General features: G+C 39.2%; 1 protein-coding gene and 1 long non-coding RNA gene across 5 annotated transcripts in view; one reads left to right on the forward strand and one right to left on the reverse strand.

Annotated features, from left to right (window-relative positions):
- si:dkeyp-23e4.3 (rho GTPase-activating protein 7) overlaps positions 1–27,730 on the forward strand; it is a 207,010-nt gene that overhangs the window by 98,808 nt on the left and 80,472 nt on the right. The window contains exon 1 of one of the 4 annotated variants that reach the window (XM_034223053.1): positions 25,844–26,032. The exons of the other annotated variants lie outside the window; for them this stretch is intronic. Coding sequence (XP_034078944.1) covers positions 26,020–26,032 — 13 coding nt within the window. The 5' untranslated portion in view covers positions 25,844–26,019. Of the gene's footprint in view, positions 1–25,843; positions 26,033–27,730 lie in introns of those variants that run through there. 4 annotated transcript variants of the gene reach the window in all.
- Positions 13,277–14,864, reverse strand: LOC117550621. Its single transcript, XR_004569669.1, has 2 exons — positions 14,710–14,864; positions 13,277–13,872 (listed from the first exon to the last, which is right to left on the reverse strand). It is a non-coding gene; the product is annotated as an uncharacterized LOC117550621 (long non-coding RNA).

Genomic DNA, 27,730 nt, shown 5'->3' on the forward strand with positions numbered 1-27,730 from the left:
TATGTTCAGCTACAACAGGGATTCATCTACTGTATTGCCAAGGTTAAAGAAAAGCCTAAGAGCAAAACATCTTCAGAAGACCAACAACACACCTCATCAGGCTTCTTTATTGAAAATAAATGGAAGACCTTGGATCACAAGGCTAAATGACACAGTGGTGAAATATAAGAGCCATAAAAATGGTCTGTCAATGCGCAGAAATGTAACCTTTTGTCAATTTCTAGTAATGCAATTACTGTTGAGTTTTCAGAGCCACATTGGGAATGATTATTGTTGTGTTCATTTCCTCCAATCTTGACTACTTTAATTCTCTTTTCGCCTGCCTTAGAAAGACTTCCCTCAATCCCCTGCAAGTTGTCCAAAAAAGTCCAACAAAAGGTCTCATTCAACATTATTGTGATTGTATCAAGAGCCTTGTGTGGTTGCCCATATTCACTTTTTAGTACATCTGTGGATACTTTTTAAAAATGCAGCTCAAAACATATTTGTTTAGCCTCATGTCAGTGGCTTTTACTTGCTCTTCTGCTTGCATACACATAACAACATACAATTACAAGATAATTTTGGAGATAATATGATGACGCTTGTTCTGAAGTCAAAGGGCAGTAAGAGGTAATCAATACATAAGGAAATGTGGATAAACGAAGAGAAAAAGACTAGAAAGTTAATGGATTTGTTTTGTTAACAATTTATGAAAATTCATTCGATTTTATTTCGAGTTTGAAAATGCACAAGGCCATGCATTGGCTATTTTTTTACAAAACAAATACTGACAATGCTGAACATAGTTTACTTTTTTGACAGCAGGAACAGGAAGGATTTCTTAGACTCTTTTATTTTGTGATTGGTTAAAGTCAAAATCCAAAGACCAGTGTCCGCTGAAGCTATTAGCAGAGTCTTCCTGTGTCTATGTCTGTGGAAAGAAGTTGGGATTGTAAATCAAATTATATTCCACCTTTAAATTATGTTTACTTTTCAAGGTATTATAACTAACCTTCAAGAGTTTTGAATTTTTAAAAGGTCTGCTATTTGCAAAATGCATTGATCCATTAGCAGTATGCCAGGATCCATATTAGTAAGGCTGGCATTAAAGGCAAATGACAGAGGGATTATATCCACAAAGCTCAGGTAGTGAGTCACCGTGGTGATTAAGACGTAAGTGAATGTATTTTTACCATTCCACAGAGCTGCTGCCTGGTCTCACCTGTCTCACTGTACCCCATTATGTTCACTGTGATTCATGGAGATCGACTACAGCAGAAAATCACATTTCACAGGACAGTATGTGCTGTGTGGAATGGTAAATTGGATTAAACAAGAATTGCCTCACATTTCCTGTCAGTTCTCAAGACCAGATTGAACCTTGTGTGAAAGGAATACTCCACAAAAAACTTGAATTTAGTATCAGACATTCCCCACTGTTAGGCTGAAAAGTGGCTTTTTATGGAGAATAGAGGAGCAGTGGAATATGCTGAATGAGTGATATGAAGAGTTTCTAGGGATGTTAAAACTTTTTTGCTGTGAAATTGGATCGCATATTGGAAGCCACAATAAAGAACGAAGCTACAAGCTGTTGCTCTCCCTGAGGTTTCTTCCATTTCTCCCCATCCATGTTGGGGTTTCTTTGGGAATTTTTACTTCAATGAAGAGAAGGTCTATGGACAGAGGGTGTAGAATGCTGTACACACTGTAAAACCCCTTGGACAAATGTTTAATTTGCGATATTGGGAGGTATAAATACAATTGGATTAGATTAGATTTGTTATAAAGGTTGGACTAATCCTTTCATATTCCAGTGGGCAAGGGAAAGGAAGGACTAGAAGAAGAGTAATGCACAAAGTGAAAAACTAAGAGATGAATCAGACACAAACAGATAGTGAGAGTGATTGAAAAACAGAAAAAGGGAAACCCAAGGAGAGACTAACGGATTGAGATGAAAAGAGATTGAGAGTGAAAGAGTTATCTACACGCTGAATATCCAGGTCAATTCAAAGTGCTACGAAAACCCAAAAGCAAAGTCTCGTCCTGGGCAGACGGCCAAGTCTGACCTGCTCCTCCACTCCTTCCATTAACACCCCTCCCTGGACAGAAAAAGAAAACTGCAGATTTAGTGCAACAGCAGGAAGTGTATATTAAACATTGGCAGCTTTAATACGGCTCCCCATTAACACCTCAGAAGTGGATTATGAATCAGCAATAACGAAGCGGCCTAATTTTGTCTTGTTCCCGAGTTATCAGTCATTGTTTCCATCAAAGGTTTATAGGCCCCAGGAGGGGAGAGCAACGGCAAAGACAGACCCACTAGAGTAATTGGAAGTTTGGAGTTGAATGTGAAGTGGAATTCAGTTTTAGAAACTGAGTGAGTAAGATAGTGAGAGGAAAGAAAAGAAAGTAAGGAGGCACTGCTCCAGAAATATTGGTCTGTGTGTAAGACTTTTATGTTGTCATTTCAATGACAAGAGCGGGAAGAAATCTTACTACAAAATAATAATTTATTTTGTTGAATCATCCATATTTAATGTATGGAGCCCAAATGAATCTTTTGTCATTGGATGATTTTGTAATCAACTTCTGCCTGAAAGGGTTCTTCGAGAAAAATAATCTTGTAATACATTTTAATTGTATAACTAGGAGATTTTGAGTTGCAAAAAAGTCTTATATCAGCCCATGAAGTTGCATTAACAACCATAAATCTGATAACATGAAAATAGCATTAACCTCAGAAAGGCCTAACCTCAATTGATAATTTGATAAGATAACACAATTTAGCATTAAAAATGTCCCAAGAATACAAGCATTTTAAGCCTTCTATATGCCTATTCCATAAGGGTTTGGAAATTTGCCAAGGTTCCGCCACCTTTCTAATATCACAATGGAGGGTCAAATGGAGTATTAAACAATCATACCCACACAGCACATGAACTGGTCAGGTGGGCATAGGCAGGGTTCAAAGTTTACTGTCACTTTTCATGTCAAAAAATCCAGATACAACACTGTGTTTGACTTTGACAAAGGACTGTCGTGAAATGTTGTCTGTCATCGCATTTAGACAATTCCTTAAAGATTCCTATTAAAGACCAGGAAGGCAGTGGGTTCACCTTGGCCTTATGAAATGCAGTTTGTTTAAAAAATGCTGATGCCTTTAAATATGTTAGGTAATGGCGACACAAATGTTGCCGTATCAGAACGGGCTTCCTGATCAAAACATCGTAAACATATTTTTTTAAAGCGAATATTTTAGTTGGTCTCTCTTTTGGTTTCTCTTTTGTTCTCATGATGCACCCCGTCTACAGCAATAAGAGCCAAATCCAGCCCAGTGGTAAATGCAGCAGTGTTTACACAGTCAAACACAAAACTGTTATCCTCAGCTCTTAACATAACTCAAAAATAAATTACTCAAACAGAAATTAAGACTTAAACCAGAGTTAGATTGTAAGAAACACTAAAAGTTTCAAGTTTAACATGTTTTTTATGTGGTCTGGCTCAATAATTGTTACAATAAATATTTTTATTTAAGGCGAGACACGGCAGGCAAAAACATCGTTTTTCAAGTACTGGTACATTTTGAGATGTTGTGCTATTTTGATTCTATAACATGTTTTCTTTCAGGCTTTGGGAAGGAAAACGTACAAAATACACATTTAAGTGTTTATTTTACTATAGTTTGTCGATTTGCGTCTGTAGATTTCTCCTAAATTCACCAAAAGTTAGCATTCTAACGTAACATAAAGTACCGCGACCGCTGTGTGCACCATGTCAACAGAGATATCGCTGGAAAGCTGTGTCTCTCCTGCACAATTTCATTGGATCCAAATATGGTCATTTCCTTTGTATCAGCAACCAATCGTGAAAGCACAAAGGGGTCTTAAACCAAGAAACAAAATCTCATTGGCTGGTGTCAATTTCTGACAACGTGATTCGTTCAGATGCGTCACGTAGTGTGCTAAAACACTTCCTGGTTAGCTTTCCGCTAGAAATTGAAATCTCAAAATGGCAAAAGAACGGCGAAAAAAACGTTCACAGAGAAGACGACAACAATTGTCACTTGCACGAAGCAAGGTTATACAAAAAACAAATGACCCCGAACATGAAATACCTTCACGGAGTGCGTCGATGTGCAAGCTGTCATCCAAATAACAGGAGGGTTTAGCTAGCGCCTCACTGCAATCTTTAAAGGTCGTTTTCTCAAAATGAGTTTTTTCTCCTACTCTGAGTTCGAAATTTCAACTTCAGTAGCACGTAGAGACACCAAACCTTCCAGTCATATTCCTATCAATATTATGAAGGCTTTTACGGAAGGGTTTGTTCATATATCATTCATAGCCTGAATTATACAACATTGTATACCTAAAAACATGGCGAAAATGGATATTTTAGGGCTGTTGACAGTATTTTCTGATTTATGGAGTGATAAAAAGAGATATCCAATATCCCTTCCGTAAAAGTCTTAGATACTAATATGACTACAAAATGAAACAAGAATTTTGAACCTGACTTTATCCAAAGTTCAGATTTCGATTCCTGAAATGTGTTAAAATATGTGCATATTTAATGAGATAATGAAAATGTGCATATTTAAACATGCTATTTCAGAAAACTTGTAATACAAAAGACATTTGCCTTATTGTAAGTAATTAACTGGAGAAATGTCTAGCTGATACCTTTAAGTTAAAAAAAATTACCCTATTCACCTGGGGTGTCTCGCCTTAAGTCAAAAAATGACAAAATAATAGTTATACTGAAAGCAACACTATACAATATCTGCTTGCTGTTATACAGACTTTTTCACATTATTGTATATATAAAAAAGTGAACACCCCCTATAACAAATCTATTAACGCCTTTTATTGCAGACAGTCCACTGGCCTGTTCTAGACTTAAAGAAATAGCCTATTAAGTAATTTAGTGTCTAGACAGAAGGTGTTTCTTTTGATTACAGAGTGAGTTTTTTCCTACTTGCTGCAGAATCAGGTGGAATTTTTTCAGCAGGCAGGAAGGCAGGGAGACATACAGACAGACAGAAAGGGATTTAGATGTACAGTAGGGTATGTTTGATCAAGTTACCGCAGAAAAAGTTGGACAGTGAAAAGACAGACAGACAGGACTCAGGAAGGGTCAGTTAATCACCGAGGGATTTCCTGAGCAGGCGAGCGGAGTGGTCAGAATGGCACGTCTCTGAAAGGCTGTATCGTCCTGAGGACTGCAGGGCGGGGACTTCCTGTCACGCTAACATGACAAAGACCCAGAGGTGAGGTGAGGATATTGCTGTTGTTACATGAAGCCTCTATGATGCAGGCTAAGAGACACATAGTGAGAGTTGTTGTTTTTTCTAGATGTCCACACTGTGGCGAAAAGGTTAACATCGCCCCACCTTCGCAAAATGTTATCACGCAAAAAGTGTTATAAGTAACACTTTTAATGTACATTACTTAAGTATATTATTGTTGTTGATACAGACATGGAATTACATGGGCTCTTTTTGAGGGTCATGGCAGTTTTATGTAGAAATCGCACTTTGAGAGGTATGCAACACATGAACACCTTTATAAATCCTTGTAAGATTTGACTGATTTTCATATTGGATCTTATTCTATTATCACATTTGTGACAATGAATGGAAATGGAATTTCCAGACAGACTTTTTCTGTAATTTGCTGGTAATCTTCCACTCAGATAATTACTTCCCGATAGGGATGCTTCGATCGATCGTCACCGATCGAGATCGGCCGATACTCACTCTCCACCGATCGATCGGTGCTCTCTCAACATGCCGATCACGAGAGCCGATCGCATGACGTAAAATACATGACACTTTTCTCTGTGCGCGGCAAAACAAGCTCAACAAAATGGCTTCACCGGTCTGGCATTATTTTAACGTGTCCGAAAAAGACAGTAAAATAGCGGAATGCAACGTGTGTGAAGCAGAAATCCTGTAGCTCCACCCGCCGGACCGGTGAGCGGAGCGAAACACACAAGAGTTAGACCTAACACACTTAGCTATTTTATCTACCTCTGGAACAAGCTAAACTAGTTATAAATATATGTATTCTTCACTGTCGGGTCACTCATTACTGGATCAGTGAGCTGCAGAGCTGAGGGAGAGGAAAAGAGAGCGCTTCCACTCATTTCTCTCGTGTTATTATCCAAAGTGAATGTAAACTTGAATAATGTACATCATTTGAATGTAACAATTAAGCTGATTGTTGTTTGTGGAAGCTCCAGTGAATGAGCCCCATTAACTGAGTTTTAAACATCACTTTAAATGGACGATTTAAAGTGATGTTTAAATCTCCCACTCGATCGGATCGGCGATCGGTATCGGCCGATACTGATTCCGGCGATCGGCCCCAAAATTGGCGATCGGAGCATCCCTACTTCCCGAGAAATGAGTGTAGACACATGTTGAACCCCTAATTTGGGGGAAATATCAGACAAGGAAACAGAGACGTTTTTAGCTTGCTTCAAGGTCCAATGTATTATGCCAACCAACAACATGGTACACATAGCACTCTGTATAATACAAAACATCGATTATTGACATAAAACAACTACTAACAATGCACATACTGCAAATATATATCCAATTTAACACACAAAATGTCCTTCTTGGAGCTAAACTGCACCATCATAGCTAGCGGAGCTAGAATAGCTAACGGCGCTAGCAAAGCTAGCATACACAGCTACAACAATTAGAGAACCCAGAAAAACCCTCCAAAAATACCCTCTAACAACTATCACGCCCACAGTGTGCTTTTCATATTAATATTACACACATACAGTCTACATATATAACATTTATCACGGATGAACTCACCTAATTTGGGGAAAATATCAGACAAGGAAACAGAGACGTTTTTAGCTTGCTTCAAGGTCCAATGTATTATGCACCCGTGGCAAGCTACAAGCGCCCTCTGCTGGACAGACACGGAAGGTCATCAACCATGACTTGTCATATCTATTACACACACGTACTTGCATGCTCACACTTGCAGATGTAGCCCAGTTATTCCCTAGTTTAATCAGGGAAGGGCCCTGAGTTCGTTAACTCAATAAATCTAATTTACAATGAAGAATACATAAGGTAATGTTGTCTTATTCCTCTTAAATTATCCTGTTTATATTTTACCAATGTACCCTTTGTGTTATCTTGAGTCCCTTTAAGCACCTTTAAGTACCTTTAAGTACTGTATCTTCGCTAGTAGATTATATCTACCCTACTATAACATATACACACTGAACAATTTAGCCGAGTGACATATAAAATACATGTATATTTAAATGTGTTGAGCACAATGACACTTAGGCCTACCTTAAACACATTAGTTTAAATACCTCTATTGATATAAATCACCAAATATCACACTGGAATTAGTTTTAGAAATAGAGATCTCAATTATTTACTATACTTGTGAACAAACAGGAAACACACAGTGAGAATGTACCTTCAATAATGTCTGATTAATAATACCTTTAACTGGACATTATTAATCATATCAAAATATCTAATAATAATAATCTAATAGGTCACCTTTGAATACAATTTCACACTTAACTCAGTGGGCCCACACTCACTCAGCACATACACACACAAGCCGGCAAATAAAAACCCTCACATAGTAGGCCTGATGTGATGCTTGAGAGCGTTGAAAGTCAAAACTATTTGTCTTCTTCACTTAAATGAGCAACAGAACCAGAGCAATGCCTTAACATCTTCAACTCCAAACTGCAGCTGTACCGATCCCTCAGTCTCAGATGGCGATCAACGGTGGCGGGAAGGTGTCCAGCGACGGCGTGCTCTCTCGTATTGTCCAAAACTCCTCACTGTCACCAACTTGCAGCAAAACTGATAAAGATCTTCAGGGTTTTCATGCCGAAAACCCCCAAACTGAAGCCAATAACGCCAGCTGAGTTAGCTATAACGTGAAGAGTCCATTCACTGTATTAATGAATGCAAACACTCAGTTGCTAACAAGCTAATACACACACGTGGATTATTCCGGGACACACTTGGAGTAGAAAGGTTATCAGTTCCTTGCAGACAGCGTGTAGAAAAGAATCCATATGAAGACTGTCAAATTGATAATCTTGAGACACTAACATACTTATTTGCTATAAACTGTCAACTTGTATTCACTAGGCTTGTTTGAGACGCGTTGCGGTTCGCCTCGAAAGTAGACGAGAATAGCCGATCGCAGCCGGGGGAGGTCTCAAAAAGCTCGCCTGAAGACGGACAGCTCGGAGTCAGCTTCGTCTTCTTCTTCTCTCCGTTTTTTGGCGGATTGCAAACAACTTTAAGGTGCATACCGCCACCTCCGGAGTCGGCTTGACTCGGTTTGCATTTATAAAGAATGCACACATGTGTTTAATCGTTAATGTCAGATATGTACTAAGTAAATACATTTGTTCCTGCTCAAGATTAGATTAAACTTTATTGTTATTGCACATATTACAGGTACTGAGACAACGAAATGCAGTTTAGCTTCTAACCAGGTGCAACAAGCAGTAAAGTGAAAAGTAATGCACACAATAAACAGAATAAAATATAGAATGAATTGAATGATGAATAAACAGTGAGGGGTATGAATACACTAGATATCAGCCTGTGAGCAGTATGAACAGTGTGTATGAATATGCTAAGATATATAAAGTATGAAAACGGTAAGCAGTGCAAGTATAGTATACAATATACCAGCGAGATACCAGCGAGTCGTTTCCCATCAAGCATTTCGCTTCCGCAGCCCGTGGAGAGGAACTGCGCCGCCTCGCCGCGCCTCGCTCTCAAGGCTGCGGGCGTCTTTGTCCCGCGAGATTTCAACGTCTCATGTAGGCGGGCCTCCAGAACAAGTCGGACAAAATGACTAACTATCATGCAACGCACTAGCAAGACGTTGATCGCAACTGCGCAGGTCTCGCTTGTCTCAAACAAGCCTACTCTAGAGCAGGGGTAGGCAAGTAAGTTTGGCCGTGGGCCAATTTTTTGCTGAGCCGCAAGATGGCGGGCCAGAACATAATCAAAGCCTAATTCAAGGAATTGATTTTGGTAAGAGGGCGCAGCGCCCCTGTTCTCCAGTTGAGAAAAAACTCTATCGCTGATGACCCTCCCCATCAACACTCTGATGCGCAGTCAGATCCGCTGATTGGTTCACTGATGATATAGGCGCCCAATCCAGAGCCTCTGGCTAGACCCGCCCAAAGGGAGGCTCGTCCTCTCTAGCCCCATTTCAGTCCCAAAGCCAGGGCTATTATCTGTATTTTAACAGACTTATATTTTAAATTGAGGTGTATTTATTGTTCTCTTCAAAGTTTATTTTTCTCTGAAATTTTAGGGAGGATGGTCCTCCCTTTCCTCAATGGACGAGCCTCCACTGAGTAGAGTTATTAACTAGGTAGCAGTGTTATTTAACATGTTATTCTGATAAGTGTCAAGTTCTCTGGTTTTTTGGCATTTATTTGAGTGTTTGCACATTTGAGAGGCTTGAGGGGCAACAGAGGACGCATGGACACTGGCAACTGGAATCCTTTTTCCTTTTCTTTATTTAAACTTTTCAAGGACACATTAGGATTCTTTCAGGTTGAAAACCTTTAAAAAATACCAAAGGACAAAATAAATCAATTACAGCATTTTGCTTTGCAATTTAATATATTATAACCTAAATTAATCAGTAACCAAGTATTTTACTCAAACTCAATGTATTTAATATATAGTTAAATAAGTACTTTAATTGACCTGGTTCCCCCCAATTTGCCATATGTGACCCGCTCTATCGAAGTCGAAAGTCGCAACGGCTCATTTCAAAATAAACGTGGATATGCGTAAAAAACTAGTTTTTCGGGGTTCGGGTGTTTTGTTTGATTTTAAATAAACAAAGTCTTGGCTTTCAGAATATGACATTTTTATTTCCAAAATCACACGATAAATACATGTTTGAAGCTTGTAAAGGGAAGATGACAGCTCTCCCTCGCCACTCTGCTCTTCCACAGCGCCGCTTCCCCTCCCTCCGCTGACATTATGAATGTAAGCGGATATTTCGGGACAGAATTTATTTTACCGTAATTTGAAACTTACCGGTCATGTTTCAATAATAATAATAAAATGATTCCACAAACAACAAACAACATAATTATTACATTCAAACAAACTACTTGTAGTAGATGAAGTACATTATTCAAAAGTTTACATTAACTTTCAATAATAACACGGGAGAAACGAATGCTCTCTTTTCCCCTCTCCCTCCCTCTCTCTCTCTCCTGACAGCCCGTCAGTTTCACAAGCAGCTCGCTAAACAGTGGGCGGGGCTTCAGGTGATTATGCAGAGCTGCATGTCTCCGTCAGACTCAGCAGCTGATCTGATCTCTCTCGGTCCGGTTATACTTCACTCGCGTTATCGATCAGATCCAGCTCTCCTGATCGGCCTTTATAGAGAGCACCGATCAAACTATTAATAGTGAATATCGGCCGATAGTGACCGGCGGCCGATCAATCAGCGGCTTTTATGTTGTAAAAAAAAAAAAATAATAAAAAATCTCAAAATAATATTTTATTAGTGATTCTCAAAATTACGGGCCAAATATTATTGCTGGCGGGCCAACAATGGCCCGCGGGCCGCCTGTTGCCGACCCATGCTCTAGAGGCTTCTCAATACTCAAATTTCCCCTCCTCGACTCCTCGGTCCTCCGGTAGTGACCCGGAAATGAATTTCAGCACGCCATTTTTGAAGGACATCTCATTTCTCTAAATGCACACCGAGGACCGAGGATCGAGCGTCGAGGAGGCTCTCTGGAGGAGCTCTAACCGAGGATACACTGATGGTTCCTCCACGGCTCCTCCGCGGATGCATTTCCGGGAACGGTGGAGGCGTGACGCACGGCCGGACTTATCTCAGCCAATGACAGCTCTGCATGCATCCCCTGGATATTATTTTAGAAACTGCTTTCATCGCGTCGCGATGTTTCCAGAGAGAACAGCTGTGAGGTCTGTGCAGAAAGCAGAGCAGTGTGTATAATATATATCACTCAGTATAACAGGCCTACTCTCTTTATTTGCTTTAGTTTAGTAGATATCTACAAACAAAGAGTCGATATTTTTCTAAGACCATTGCTTCACATAATAAAATACACAACGGCTTATGCTTTAGGAGCTGTAGGTGTGTGTGGTACAGTGTGTAGGTGTGTGTCTGGTACAGTGTGTAGGTGTGTGTTGTACAGTGCGTAAATGCGGCGGACAGACGGGTCTCAGTTGGTTTGGTGTCCTCTGCTTACTTTTAATAGGCCTACTTGTAAATAAAACTTTTGGCCCGTAATTTCAATTCCCCATTTCAGCGACCAGAGAGAGAGGGGGGGGATATATCCAGTCTCTGATTGTGTTACGTTATTATGAGAGTGCTCTCATACTTTAAATTGTATATATTTATATAAATATATTTGTGTGTGTGTGTCCGCATCTGTAGCCTGTTATTGTCTCATTATACCGCACTCTCAATGAATTCAAAGTAAATATGTGGGGGAACAATGTTCAGCTGATCTAACAGAGATACAGCGCTATACAAAATACTCGACAGCTGATGCAGCTGTTGCCACGTAATAATGAACGGACGTCTCTTTAAAATGACCGCTCAGAGGAGAGGAGTTCTCATTTCTTTAAACGTCTGCTGCTTCCCCTCCTCTCTCCTCGGTTCCCCTCCTCGGTCCTCCGCTCGCATCTCCTGTGGGCGGGTCTAAGTCTCGAGGAGGGGAACCGAGGAGGGGAAATTTGAGTATTGAGAAGCCTCTTCTGTGCCGCGACTTTGTCAGTCAAGCCAGTGCCACCACTCTCACACACACTCGGTCTCTCGCCTTCACTTCCTGCCAACTTCAACCCTTGACTTTCAAAATAAAACACAATATTTATAATTATACATTTTAGTCTTTTAAACATATGTATTACACTTTCCCTTTTTAAACCGTTGTGAAATATCTTTTAATCGTTATCTTTGCATGAACTAGATATTTTAACAACACTTATAACTAAATGACATATTTATTATCTTGTTTTAATTTCACTGTAAGGGTTATTTTCAACCTGGTTACACAGAGAAACAACAATAAACACAAACCCACAGTCAAAACAATTAGGCAAATATTAAAAACGGAACAACGTATTTAATCAATTCTGCATGGGTATCAAATATAAAATCAAGATTTTATATTATCTTAAATACAAAACACTGCGTAATCTGATACATTTTAACTGTATCATACATAAAAAATATATCAGACAGTCATTGGAGAGTGAGGAAATCCCAGAGGTCAGCCATCTTGGCCCATCTGCTCCTGTAATGATGGCGGGGTTTTCCGTTCTTTGAAAACACTGGTAATATCCAGGAACCAGCTAAATGCCAGTAAGTGTTAACCTGGAGTTTTATTTATGAGATCATCACCTCCAAACTACAGCTCTTAGGCAGAATGTGAAAAGTGTATGCATCCTACTCTAGTCTTAAACTCAGTCAAACCAGACAATACACCTCACTCTAGTATCCATACTCTTATTAAATGTTGACCTTTACAAACAACTTGTTATTTGATTATTGACCTCCAACCACAATGGTAATTGTTCTTAATATTCTTTGATTAAATAAAGGTTAAACATATTATGACAATAATCCTTTGGTCTGCTGTAATCTGAGTCTGTGTGTGTATGATTATGTGTGTGTGCCCGGGTCCATCATTGCCTTTTTAATGAGATGTCAAACAGTAGTCATGGACGACATGAAGGTGTCTAAAACTAAAACTGTATTTTGTTGCAGTTAGAATAAGGGGTAACACTTTACAATAAGACTACCCTTTTAAAGTGTTTGCGAATAGTTTGTAATTCATTTATTAATTAGGTTGTGAACACTTTATAAATCATTAATAAGCTTTTATAAGACATGAGATAAACAGGGCACCTGTGACCGGTTGCTTGCCAAATAGTGAGCCCACATTTATCTGTACTGCTAAGCCTTATATTGGCTACTTAGCTTACTTCATCTTCTTCATCAGCCAGCATCCTGGTATCTGTTGTTCACTGAGTTGATTTGACCATGTATGAATGAGTTACTAACATTTATAACTGGTAAAAGGGAGCCTTATTATAAAGTGTGAAACACATCACCATTTATTAATGAGTTACTACCATTTAACTGGTAAAAGGGTGCGTTGTTTTTAAGTGTAATACACATGTCCAGTTATGAATGAGTTATAACATTCACGCTGACCTAATACACATTGTTCACATGAAATGCAAAGTAAGATGCAACAGAACCAAGCAAAACATTTTATTCACACATGAAGAAAATTAGGACTCAAAGTAATGACTGTTTATGACTGATACACATATTTAAATATAAAAGCTTTTCTCAGACATGAATTAAAGACTTGGTAAGAAATAATGGTACTCAGACTGGAAAGGCTTTATGTATATTCTTGAACAAGCGTCCAAGCAGTCCATCAGGGTGAGCAGAGACAAGCCAAGACCATTCAAGGACCTTGAGGTGTTCCTCCAACAAACTCTCTGTACGGTTTCCTCTCAGTCTACGGACATGTCCTTTGACGGTCGACCAAGCTCTTTCTATATGTTGGGTATGACTGCCTTCTGGGGGTTCACACACCACCTGCTGTGGTTTATGGTGTAGTGGTTGTACCCCATGTTACTCAGCACTCTCCTGTATGCCCTCCACTCATCACTAATAATGCTACTTCCTGACTTAACATGCCATCTAATCAGAGGGACAAGGTGGCATCTTGATCGTTTCTCCACTAGTTTTAACACTAGTCTCCGCTTTTGCCTTTAACTCCCATCATTCCGAAGACCCATTTCTTCCTTCTCCAGGTATGTCCAAAGCGTCCACGTGCATACTAACAAACAATAAATCATAACATCATCTTAGTTAACAACAAAATGCACACAGGTGACAGTAACAATGGTTTCACATCATGTTTCAAAATTCCATACTTGTTTATTAGGTGCATTGTATAACATAAGGATAATTATATAGTAATGGTCCACATATTTTATTTTTTATTTTTGTATTGTCTTGTACAAGAAAGCCCATCTCTAACTGCTGAACATAGGAATACTCAAATAAAATAGTTTACTTTATCAGCATTGGTGTTACCCATGCTTACTATTTATTTGATACCAATTTGGTAATACAATTAATAAAAAGAACACGGTTTGGGTTCGTTCCTTAGATATGACTGTGACGTTAACGTGCAAGCTCAATAATGAACTCCATGCTCAACCAACCATAATGTAATATCTAAGTAATCATCTTGAAATATGACATTAATATTTGTAATATACACACATCTTATTGTGAGGTTGATTTCACATACACTAGGCCGCTCTTCAACACTACTTTGACGTTAGCTTGTCTACATAATCGATCATAGCAAATTTAAATGAACCTTATCAATGCATAAAGTTACCTACCTAATAAAATATCTCTCTAATTTACAAGGATTACTTTATTTTACCAACCTCAAACATAATCCGTTTATTCTACAGTATTGTCCCACTTAATGCTTGACACTTCTCTATTACGTTTTAACTTGGAGGCTACGATTAGCATTGTTAGCACAGTTGTAGCTACCACTTGCTTACTACATGCTAACCCAAGCCTTAACATTCATTAACGTTAGCTGACTAAAAACATAAGCAACACATCAATAAAGTACTCGAATTTCACTCACCGTAAAACTGCATTCATGCACCGTCTGTTTTAAACGCGGAGAGAGTCACAATAGTCCGATCTAAGCATGAAGAATAGTCCACAAGGCACCAGCACAACAAACACGGCAGAGTTCAAGTTATGTTCCCCGGATGAGTTGAGCAGGCATCACGGAGACAGTGTTGCCAACTCCATAGTAAGGAAAGTAGCTATTGGCTGTCCGAAAAGTCGCCAGAAGTCGCTAAATGACGTCATCGCCTAATTTGCATATCATGTAATGGCGGCTGTAGGCAAAAAACGTTCCCAACCCTTCAAGGATCAAAACTTGAAACCACCGGAGTTAAATCCAGACGACAGTAGATCAGAAATGTCTTTGCCTTTTGAGTATGTTTTGGGGTTTTAACATGACAGTTTGGCATAGAAATCCCCCTTACAATAAAGGCAGTATGCCCGTGTGTCATCTCCAATAAATGGCTTCAACCATCCTTTATACTCAGGGTTTGATTCCCACTCCTTTCTGTATTTTTGAGAATACAATTTAGACTGTGCCATGATGTTTAGCTTGTTACAGAGAGGCACACACACAGTGGACGAGGTGATTGACACGCCCAGCTTCAAGCTTTTTCGACGCCTGTAGTGTAGACGGGCCGTGAGGCTGTGTGAGGCAAAGCAAAGGCAGTTATTTATTATAGTGTGAAAGTGAGTGAAGAAACATTTACATTCAACATTTAAATCCCGCTCAAAACCAGGACGGCTTGGCAGTTGGCGCATGCGCAATTCATTTGCAGTCTCGACGCGGGGGAGTGTGGTTGTCTCCTCTCTGCTCTGACTGCAGCAGCAGCTCTGCTGCGACCAGGCAACTGTCATTCTGAGCGCCTGTGAGTACTATGGGAGGGAGGCGGGGCTCACGGCAGCACCCGCGGCTCGTTAACTGCAGAACAATGTGAGTCTCCAAACACCAGAAAAGTCGCTAATAACACCATTATAAATCGCTAGATTAGTCGTTAGTCGCTTTTGACACAAATAAGTCGCCAGAGGGTTTGGAAATCCGCCAAATTTAACGAGAAAATCGCCAAGTTGGCAACACTGCACGGAGATGCTAGCAGATCAGGAAGCTAACAGCAGCAGTCACTTGACAGAGCTGTCACTCAATGTGACCACGCCCTAATTTATGCATAACTTTAAGGCTTAATATAACTTAAACTAATTATAAATGGTAGTAACTCATTAATAAATGGTGATTTGTTTAACATTTTACAATACAAATTTAAAATGTAAAATGGTTGTAACTCATTAATAAATGGGAATGTGTTTTACACTTTACAAGGCTCCCTTTTAGCAAATGTTAGTAACTCATAAATAGATAAATAAAGATATCCCAAGAAACATCAAGATGGAAGGGGGGGAATCAACTCAGTGAACAACAGATACCAAGGATGCTGGCTGATGAAGAAGACAAAGTAAGCTAGGTAGCCAATATAAGGCTTAGTCATCTTGCCAAATAGTGAGCCTGTGTTGATGTATGAAAACTATGTTAGAACTGGTTTATAAATGGTTCTTAATGATTAATAAAGTGTCTACAACCTAATTAATGACCTAATTATAAACCCTTTATGAATCCTTTATAAGGGTAGTCTTATTGTAAAGTGGTACCGAATAAGGATAAAATGCCAATACCATGGAACACCTTTTACGAATGCAGAAACAACTGATTACTAGGTTAACGTGTTTGTAACACTATAAAAGCAACATATTTCTAATGGAGCATATATGGAGAATAAAGTGTGGAAGTAATATCCAGGAATGTTCCAAATTGACATATTAACATGACATTACATTATAGGAAAGATGTCCTATGTTACTCTTAGTAATTCCTCCATTTAACAAATAAATCCTGTCCACACAAGCTCTTTTGAAAAAAAGTAGTTACTAAAAACAGTTTCTTTGAATCTTAACCCTGGAAGCAGTTTTCTGACCTATAACAGCTTTTGGGTGTGAAACAAAGGCCACAACACATAAACAAGACAATGCTGCCCTTACAAAAAAAATACCCATTTAAGTGTGGACTAGGCTTTAGACTTTTCATGCTCTTATCTTTTTTGGAGAACAGAAATGAGCTGTAGTGGCTCCAGGTTCACCAGTGTCCACTCTTGCACTCAAAGGAAGATGTCAAATACTGCGCCGGTACAGGCTAAATGTCACACTGGGTTTAGAGGAATTTTAGAACAATGATCGTGCTGAAAGCCTGGTAATAACATCTCTCAACATCGTGCCAGGGGCTCTGCTGACCCTTGGCAATGTCCCCAGGTTTCCATCCACTGCCCAGAACAAAACAACAGATACAGCTTTATTTATAGTGTGTGTCAACAAGTACAGTTGGAAGGGTCAGCGTCGGGGCGTCCCTGTGACTCAGCAGGATAAGACGCCTGTCAAACTGTGCGTGAGATACTGCAAGGGCAAGGCTGCTTATTTTGTAATCATACTTCAATAAATTGCTTTGCATGTAACTCATTACCCAGCCCTTTTAATTCAATGTTTCTAATTATTTTCTCGTAACAACTGCAAAGTGACCAAAATGCATTGACACTAGGATATATTTACACCCATATATAGGCTCTCAAGCAAAACAATGATCATTAATGTAGTGTTGATTTTTACTTTAACCCATTACATATATTTTCCTTCAGTTTCTACAGTGCATAACCAAGGTTTTACGTTACAACTTAAAGATGTGCATACACAATGACATTATGCTATCATTTAGCAATAGAAAGCAAAGTATGAGCATATAGAAATAAGGCAATAGTTTGCAATGATTATTTGTACAAAGAGAAAGAACAAAAACACACAGAAGAAATTTAAAAAAAATTAAGTAATAACAAAGACTAAAGTAATCCTCCTATATTCCTAAATCCCCTTTCAATTTAAATTATATGGGGACATTTTCTGTAGATGCACAGTGCTTTTGGTCCCAGTTTACAGACAGGTGCATACATACACATTTGTCCGGTCCTAATATACTCCTCTAGCTGGCTATTCATCAAAAAGAAAACATGGCTGACAGTATGGTAATGTTCGGGTTTTAGCATGGAAATAAGGATGAACTCTGGAAGAAGATAATAAGATGCCAAGTAGAAAGCAATCCATCAAGTAAATCCCCAAACAGCCATTTCTGCTTGTTATATCAACATTGGAGATGGAGCTGAATGAGCGTTTATTTACAAAGTGCTCTCATCTATCAGCTAAGTGGAGCACTTGGTTGTTCAAACAAGTTTGTATTAATCTTTTAGGATTTGTTATCCTTTTCTTCCTCACAATTTGGAACACCTATTTGAATATGTACTGTGGTTTTTGCCCCTGTGAACTAAACTCAACTGTTAGCTGTGAAAATGAGGATAGCCGTTACCATGCTAACATAAAATAACTTGCTTGTTTATTATTGTTGCACTGAAGTTCAGCCTTATTGTTTGACAGAATTACCATTTTTGTTTCACCCTAAACTATTAAGGTATGTGTTCAACAACATTTTCAGTGGAAGCTGTGGTAAAGGTTTTATCCTCTATTGCTGGCTACTGTAGCTAGTGAGCTAGCTAGTTATGGTTGGAGTTGACAGCCTCAAGACCAACCAACAACAACATATAAATTATATATCGTACTAGCCTCCCTATTTCCTATAGAATCTTTGTGGCTCCAAGTCAGCAATTTAAAGCAGGAAGCATGCATGCCCAACAAATTATTTCTCGGGAGGATAATCCGGAAATACTTTGTTTAGCTATAGCTTGGTGAAAAAAAAGTGCTTGGAATGTTAGACTTTTTTCAGGCTTTTTAAACTGTTGGGCTTTCATTGTTAGTATGTACCGCCATTTACAGTAGTAGTAAAACATTTTGTGGTACAAAATAGGTGAGAACTATAGAATGTGTCACTCTTTGCACTATTCCTTTAATGCAGCCTTCAAATGTGTGTGTGTTTGTGGCTAGGTTGTTTCTTTAACCTAGGAATTCACATCACTAGAGTTGTGAATCTTGAACAAATTTGGAGATGTGTCCAGCACAGTAAAAAATAAATAAAGCACTGAGGTCATCCCTATGTAGTTATTTTTCTCACTACCTACTGATACAAGTTGAGTTCATCCTTGTGTTTGCAACCTGGGTTGTACACAACCACCTCAGAGGAAAACAGGCTTCCCTCTGCTGCAGACTTCTTCGTCTCATATCTCTTCACACCGTCGACTTGTGCGAACGGGAACATTGATGTGAAAGGGGATGGAAGCTGAAAATAGCTCCACACTGCTGCCAGTGGCAGTTCTAGAACATTTTACATGGGGGGGGCAAAGGGGAGGCAAGAGGTCATGCCAGGGTGGCATGGGAGGGCGGGCAGTACGTGGTATTTTATACTGTATATAACCTATTTATTGTTAATTCATGCCCTAACACAAGTGTTCTTATGCACAAGAGAAACAAGGTGTTCAGACAAACAATCGGGTGCCCTTTGAGTCCCCCAAGCTTACCTCAACCATTTTAAATGAAAGGAAACTACAAAATGTATTTTAAAGCAATGAATTAATGAACAGGTTGTTTTGCATTACAATTAGGGCTGGGACTTTAACGCGTTAATTAAGATTAATTAATTACACAAAAATTAACGCGTTAAAAAAATTAACGCATTTTAATCGCACTTATTTTTGCACCGCGGAACTTTTCTCACTGGATGAGTTTCAGGCGTACCGATTATACTGGAGCACCAACTAACGTTCATGACTTCAGACAACAACAAACCACAGTGAACAACAGTGGGATATGTTGTTTTAAAAAACGGACGAATGGAAGCGTCGATAAGAGCACGGTTGTGTGCAAATTATGCAAAAAGGAATTCGCATATCACCGCAGCACATCAAGCCTCAAGTATCACCTCAATGCAAAACATATAGCAGCTAGCGTGGAAGCTAGCGTGGACGTTAGCCTCTTTTATCGCGTTCACACCAAAAAGAGCCGGTACTAAAATTAGTTCATGAGAACCTTTTTACCCCCACGAAAGTCCCTGCTAGAGAGCAGAGAGCTGCTAGAGAGCAGGGACTTTCGTACGGCTCTCTTGTGAGAAAAGAGCTCTATTTCTGATTGGCTGGGCGGATTGCAAACCACGCCCCGTAAAACTCCCAAAACGTTTTGTGAATTTTATTATCCTCGCATTAGCATTATTAGCATTAGCCCAGCGCAGAAACGCAGAGAGACTAATTTATGGCAACACAAAATAAAACATGGGAGCGGTGGAGATGAGGAGGTGTCGGCGTTCTGGCGATTTACTCGGAAGGCTGCTGGGACTCCCAGCAGCTTCTACTGAAGCCAGTCCCCAACTCCGGGGACTTTGGGCGGCAGTATAACCCAAAGCAGAAGAAGAAGAAGTGACGTCAGCGGCTTCATTTGCCTAATCCACCCCCAAATTCAAAGAGTTCTCATGAACCTTTGTGGGAAAAGTACTGCGGTGTGAATGTGCCTAATGGTATACTAAAATCCATGTGAAAAAAATTGCTTCTCACTGTTCTCAGGTCAAATATTTATATGTGATTAAAAATGCGATTAATTTCGATTAATTAATTACAAAGCCTCTAATTAATTAGATTAATTTTTTTAATCGAGTCCCGGCCCTAATTACAATGTAAAATTAAATATATATTTTGTTTTTAAAAAAATTGGTTGTCTTAGACAGACATATTTGCATGTGCTCACTAAGCATTATTACATATTAATTTAATATTAAACAAATCAAAATGGCCAATTATCCCAAAATGTTGCTGCTAATATAATCATATGCTTGTCAACTTTAACTGATCAAAAAGAAATTCTGAAAAAATACTTGAATTATCTATGAAATTGCAATATTGTCCCTCAGTTTGTTTCAACCCCGTCACGCCATACCATTTACCCTCCTATTAAAATAATGGATCAGTCCATGTGTGATCTGCATTGAGGGAATGACATCACAGAAGTGTCAGTTTCTTCTCTTACCTATATTTCAGTTTTTGTATTTTCAGATTAAGATTGATAAACTCAACATTTCAACTATGTTGTATGAATTAATAATAGTAAATAATTAATAGTTTTGCAAAATATTACAATGTTGTAATTTCCTTGACTTCCATGTGGTGCCATATCTTAGCTAAACAAGGTCTCATGCCTACTTTTTGTCAAAAACTTCAACCTAGTAATTATTTATATTTTGTGCCTGAGGTGGGAACATGTAAGTAGTCCACTACCAGATGTTATGACCAAACATTTTGGTTTCATTTTTCAAAGATATAAAGACCCAAAAGGCACCCGATTCAGAGAATACTCAGAATTCTGCATACTGTACTTAATTATAATTAAGTACACAAATGACATCACCGCCATCTCTTCAGAGAGCTACAGGTGACCTGTGCAGCAACACATTTCAATCAATATTTGTCAATACTAAGAGCTGCTAGATTGAGCTGCTGTGATGGAATATGTAAGGAGAATAAGAACATACCATGTGGTCCAGCTGGAGTCTCCTCTGCCTCTGGCCCTCTTTCTGATACTTCATCTTTATTCCTCACATATATTTCTTCTTCTTCACTAATGTCTTCATCTCCTCCTCTTCCTCCGGCTCTGACCCTCCTGGTCTCTTCATCTCCTCCTCTTCCTCCTGCTCTGACCCTCCTGTTCTCTTCATCTCCTCCTCTTCCTCCTGCTCTGACCCTCCTGGTCTCTTCATCTCCTCCTCTTCCTCCTGCTCTGACCCTCCTGGTCTCTTCATCTCCTCCTCTTCCTCCTGCTCTGACCCTCCTGGTCTCTTCATCTCTCTTTTCCTTTTCCTCTTTCTGTTCGTCCTGATCACTTCTCATATGTCTTTTTGCTGTTGTTGAATCACTCCTATACTCTGGCCTGCAAGAGTCTACTTGTGAAAAGCACTGGTACAAATGTTTGTATAACTTTACACGTTAGGGCCATGTAGCCTAGCTAATAAGTAGCATATCATAAATAGAACATCAGAAAGTATTGATCAAACGCACACAGGCAGCTGTGTTTGGATCCAGTTTTTACGGTAAAGGATGTACCGGAAGAGACCAGGAGCGTTCCTGGTTTCATTGATCTGGCCTCATTGCTGTGATGTGTAGTTTACGTGGATTTAATAGTAGGCTACCGCGTAGTTTAGCAAAGTGATCGATCTCCCAGCTAACGCTGTCTGCGTAGTATTTTGTAACGTAACGCCCCAAACAGCGCCCGTCTGTTAAACGCTATCGATTCAAACGGCAGCGTTTTATTAATATTTAGTTTCAAGCTCTCATCCTTAGTAAAAACAAAACTAGTGGAAAGGGAAATGCTCCCAGGGGAAGCTGATCCATAGGTGCTGGGACAGCTCGCTCCCTCTCTGCAGCAGTGTGAGCCGCGGTCTGTGTGAACGCCGCTCCGCAGTTTAATGCAGGGCCGTAGCTGCGTTTTTAACAGGCCTAAAATGATATTTAAAATGATTCAATTTTAACTAATGTAATGCTTGTTTTGTTGCTTGAGAAGCTTGTGGAAATAGTGTAGGTTTGTTTTAGTACAGTTTTAGGGAAACAAAAGTTAAGGGGGCAGCTGGGGGGGCAAGGCTCTACAGTGGGGGGACAGCTGCCCCCCTTGCCCCCCCGTAGATCCGCCCCTGACTGCTGCTTAACTGAAAACCCTTTTTACTATACAGCGAGTCATTTAATCGAGAAAAAAGATCACTCAGGTGTGCTTGAGAATGTTCTCAGAGCTTGAAGTGACCCAAAGGTCTTTTTAAAATGTTTTTCTATATACAACAAGAAAATAAACATGAGTGATGTTGGTATTTGAAGTGGCCTTGTACTTTTTACATTTCTTTGAGGCACTCCTACTCACTTAATATCTGTACTCTAGGTCTCTTTGCTATGCGGCTTTTGCATTTCTGAAGGAAGTAAAGTAAGAACAAGTAGTTTCTACCTTACCTTTAAGGTGAAGTTTAACATTTAAATAAACAACATGTTAAGTTTCGTATTGCGTGGAGGCTTTGTAGCGTTTTATAATATTTTCCTAAAGATAGTTCAAAGATATCAGTAACCCCTTTCTCAAATTGACAGCTACAAAAAAACTGGAATGACAAAAACACAAGACATACATCTGATTCCCAACAGTCCACAGACTTCCATATGATCATTCGGCCAAAACAAACAGCAGATTTGACAGGGCGAGGAAATGAATGCCAAAAAGCCTGCTGTGTTCGCTGCTTGATATCCAACCATTGGTTTTAGGAGCCATACTCCTCATAAAGAACATTCTCAACGAACTGTGGGTGGACGACCCATTAGTTCACACTCTCTGATCATTCCTAAGTGCTTATAAAGAGCCGCTCTAATCAGATTCCTGGTAAATTGATTGTTAAGACCATGTGAGGCTAGAGTCAGGATCTTCAGCTTACTTTCTCCCAAAACAAGCATGATTTAAGCATTTAAAATACATTTGAAAGGTTTTATTGCTTTTTTTAGCAGGAATGATGACCCTTGAAGGCTTGAACAGAGATGTACTGTATGTATCTAGACAAGTTTGTATGCCTGAGAGTGCCAAATTAAAGGATAACGTTGCTATTTGTCAACCTAGAACCTATTTTACCATGTTTTTTGTATTTGACTGACTAATGCATTTTATTTTACATTAGGCTAAGTATGATTATTCCTCTAATTGTTTTTTTATTCTACAATTGTCATTCTTTACTCACCCTTTCTCTTTAAAATTAGTAGTTTTGATGTTTAATATTGACTTTGAGCTGACATTTTTAGGCACATGCTGTACATATCTACATACATACATACATACAAACACACACATACACACACACACAGACACACACACACCACACACACACACACACACACACACACACACACACACACACACACACACACACACTGATGAAGTGATAGGTCTTGTAGTGTGTGCAGCAGTGTTCAGAAGGAGGGACACAGTTCAAGAGAGCAGGCCGCTTCCTGTCCTGCTGCATCGGAAATTCCAGACCCAAGCCTCTGAGGCTGTATTCAGATTGGACACACACACACAGACACACGGACACACAGACACACAGACACACAGACACACAGACACACACACACACACACACACACACACACACACACACACACACACACACACACACACACACACACACACACACACACACACACACACACACACACACACACACAAAGGCACAGAAAGTCAACTCAAACACGTAATTACCCCAGAGCACACACACACACACAGACAAGCAGTAAATATGCAGCAAGGCTTGTGAGAGTTAACATAACACATCAGATCCCTTCATACTGTAACAGCCTCCCTCACACACACACACACACACACACACACACATTTGCACGCACATTAAAACTGCAAACACACACTCTCACATACAGAAACTCCCATCCGCTGGGAGTATTGTTGGATTCTTCCTCCTCTGACGCCTGTGAGGCTCTAGCTTGGGAAAAGGAAACTCAGTCTTGTGTAACCTTTATACACAGCAGAGAGAGAGAGATACCCTCACATACAGCGAGAGAGAGAGTCTTTTTGTGAGCAGAGACAGAGGCCAGCCCCTGAGCCCTGCTTTAATCCTGATTTTTACAGTCAACAACTTGTCGGCTCCAGAGACTGCAGGCCTTTCTTTCCCCTGTGTGACTTTGAGATGAGGGTTTAACTGCCTGAAAATAAATACACAAATACATACATACATTTAAGTGAGAGCAAGGCAGGTTTATTTATGCAGCACATTGCAACATGGGGCAATTCAAAGTGCTTTACAAAGAGAAAAACACACATTAAAAGCATGAAGATATAGTTATAAAATGATGTTTAAAATGAGAGGTGAAGTAAAATTGTTAGGAATACTGTACAAAATGTCATTGGTACGTTTTTGTAACGGTTGAAGTTTAAAATGGCTTCTTCTCGTTTTACTGTTTCAGAAGCGCATAGAGGACAATACTATCAATGCTTTTTCTTACATACAAAATAAACATATGATAGCAACAATACTATGTATGCCTCTGTATTGTATTATAGGGTGTTGTATTTGCATCTTTACTACAAAAAGCAGTGTGCTTTCCTCTCTCCTAGCACCTTTTTAGGACAATTAAAGGAAATGTTGTCAAAGCCAAGGAAAGAAGTTTCAACCTAATTCATCTCTCTTTCTACTCTTCTTCTTCTTGCTCTGTGGCTCTCGACAGACTGTGAAAAAGTCCATTAGTTGTTTACATACTCCCACTTTCTCCCCATCAACTTGTGAATTAATGTTGCGAATCACGCGGACCATTCTTGACTCTTCTCTTCTCCACTGAGGGAGTTATTCAGATTTAAAATCCCATAATCAAACACCTACGCTGTAAATGGAAGGCCATTAACGCTAATGGTATGCCTTGGACTGAGCCAAAATGAAATGTTGAAGAACTACAAGCTATTAGTGCAGGCTGAGGACTTTCTCCTCCTCATGTTGAAACATTTGTCTAGTTGAGTGTTTGTATTTCATTTCGTCTGAAGTGACTCTTTCTCTTAGCTCCAACGCTAAAAGCTGTGAGCAGGTCAGAAATCAAATCTGGTGGAAAGTATTCAATCTCAGAGAGCTGAAAATCTTGTCAATTTTCTCACTCAATTCTCTCTGTATTTAATTCTCTGAGGGTTGTAATTTATGGTCCAAGAAGAGGATTATATTCTTCTGCATCTAGGGTTTTATCTGACACAAAGTGGAACTTCTGAATGGCCTTTTTTAAATTTGAGTATTTTAAGAAAAAAATAGAAAATTGACCAGCCTCAAAGCCAACTCCTGCCCTTTGGAAATCTGTGCTCACTCCTGTACCAAGTGGGCAGACGGCTCACTCTGGGATCCTTCATTTCCTTCAGGGAGGGTCACCAACATTCATGATTTTCAGATAGTATCGCCTTAATTTGACTGACCAATCTGTGAGCTTTTATGTCTCATACAGACGAAATAATTAAAAGTATTTCCAGTCTCCTCAGGCAGGCCTTCATGTGTCTTAGTCACCTCTGGTTATTTTTAGGACGCCCCCCCTTGGTGTTCAGATGGTCCGGTCCGGGTCAGAGGAAGGGGAGTGGCAGGGGAAATGGGAAATCTTCAACAATGACTTCATTAACATGATGCCTAACATGACTACAGCTGGACTTTACTGCTCCATTCACCCAACACTGGATATACAATTTTTCTCTTTGGATTTATCTCTTTAAATATCTATAAGTTAACTCTACATCAATTTTACGGGGTTAATATGGAAGTTTGCTAAAGTTCACTCCATCCCAGACTTCCAACTTGAGAAGCATGTTGATCACAAGTGAGTATGCATTGTGTTATGACAGACAGGGAGATAATGAGAATCTTAGCCTCTCAGTTCTGCCTGTTTTCTTTTTGATGACAATTGACAATCGGTGCTTGATGACATTCATTAAGGAGGTGATTGGTTAATTAGCTAAACGAGTCTATTTAATGAGGACCTGATTGAGCCTTGATTAGCAGACAATGGCTCCTGGGCTACTGATGAAAGTCTCTTATGGTCGTTTGTTGAATTAACTGTAGAAAGATTTTCTATAGGGCCTATAAGAGGCTGGAGTAATGCCTAGCCACTAGTTTTTAATTGATTTTTGTTTGTGAAAAATGTATCAGCAGTAGCAAAAGTGTAACAGGGATTTCTTGATTCATGGGGCACGAAAGGAATTTGAAGCACTCCAGTATCCACTGAGAGTTCTTTATTGTTTGAAGGCCGTGGGCCTGAAAACATCACAAGCTTGGTTTTGAACTTGTAGAATAAAAGCTTTATCTTTGGCAGAAAGGGCGTAGGACTCGCTCTGAATGTGTGTGGGTTACTTTTAAAATGTGATATATTATAGAAACTGAACAAAGAGAATTGGTAAATATTCAAACTTTGGATTTCACATTGGGTCAAAAACAAATATGTATATATAAAATGTACTTTTCTTTTGTTTCTTTTATTCTGAGATCTGTGACTAGATAATTGTCATACGACGTAGTTTGAAATGTGTGCTTTGCTGAAGCTACATGCAATGTGAAGTTTTGATAGCGTGCTAGCAGTAGCTTCTCTTATCAAACGCACATTCTTAGCCTCACGTTAGCCTAAAACTATTTAGCACACCATGCAGCTGAACCAACGGCTGAATGATAAAGGTTTCCATTACATTTACAAACAAATCTTTAACACAGAATTTTTAAATTGAGCTGAATATTGTCACATAATTGTGAGCTTTAACCTAGGAACACTTACTTGTTATTTCTTACCCAATATACAGTGTTTTGGGTAATAAAGCATGCAAAACTCTCAGAAAGAATCATAATGTGAAACCGCTGGATTGCTAATAGTTGGCTTTTTATTTTACAAAAAGTGCTTAGTTTCTAACTGAATTTAAGAGATTGAGGATGATTGTTGTGGCAGTACGAACAATGATTCATTTACTAACTGAATTTCTAAAGTGCATTTTGAAGTGGCTTTAAAATAGTTCAAACTACATAGTGACTCCATCTTTTCAACGAAGTACAATCATTCAAATAATATCATCTTCAATTAGAAGTTAGTGTAGAAGATATCGAGCTAAACCTTATTCTGCAAATGCATGGACTCTTTAATTCCTAAGAAATTATTCAGGAGTAATTTAGTTTGAAAATCACAGATTTCTTCCAGCATAGCCACCCTCTTTGGATGGAAGGCTAGTGGAAGCAAATTGTCCACGCAAGTTTAGGAAAGTATGAGTTATTGTATAATTTCTCAGTCATTCTGGCCATTTCTGACAGCACCCAACGTCAACCACGTTGAGCCTTCCCAGATCACAGTGAGTGAAGCAGGGTCTCTGTGTGTGTGTCTGCTATTGGGTTATTTCATACATTCATACATTGAGATAAAGTATTTATTACATATTTTGCATCAGCTTATAATCTTCAAGGCCCGAAGGATTTAATGGACAAAGCAGAACTGATTACAGGGAGGGTCGAAATGTTCAAAAAGTCAATGTCGTTTAATTTT

Source organism: Gymnodraco acuticeps, unplaced genomic scaffold (genome assembly GCF_902827175.1).
Source record: "Gymnodraco acuticeps unplaced genomic scaffold, fGymAcu1.1, whole genome shotgun sequence".
In the NCBI taxonomy this organism is placed as follows: domain Eukaryota; kingdom Metazoa; phylum Chordata; class Actinopteri; order Perciformes; family Bathydraconidae; genus Gymnodraco; species Gymnodraco acuticeps.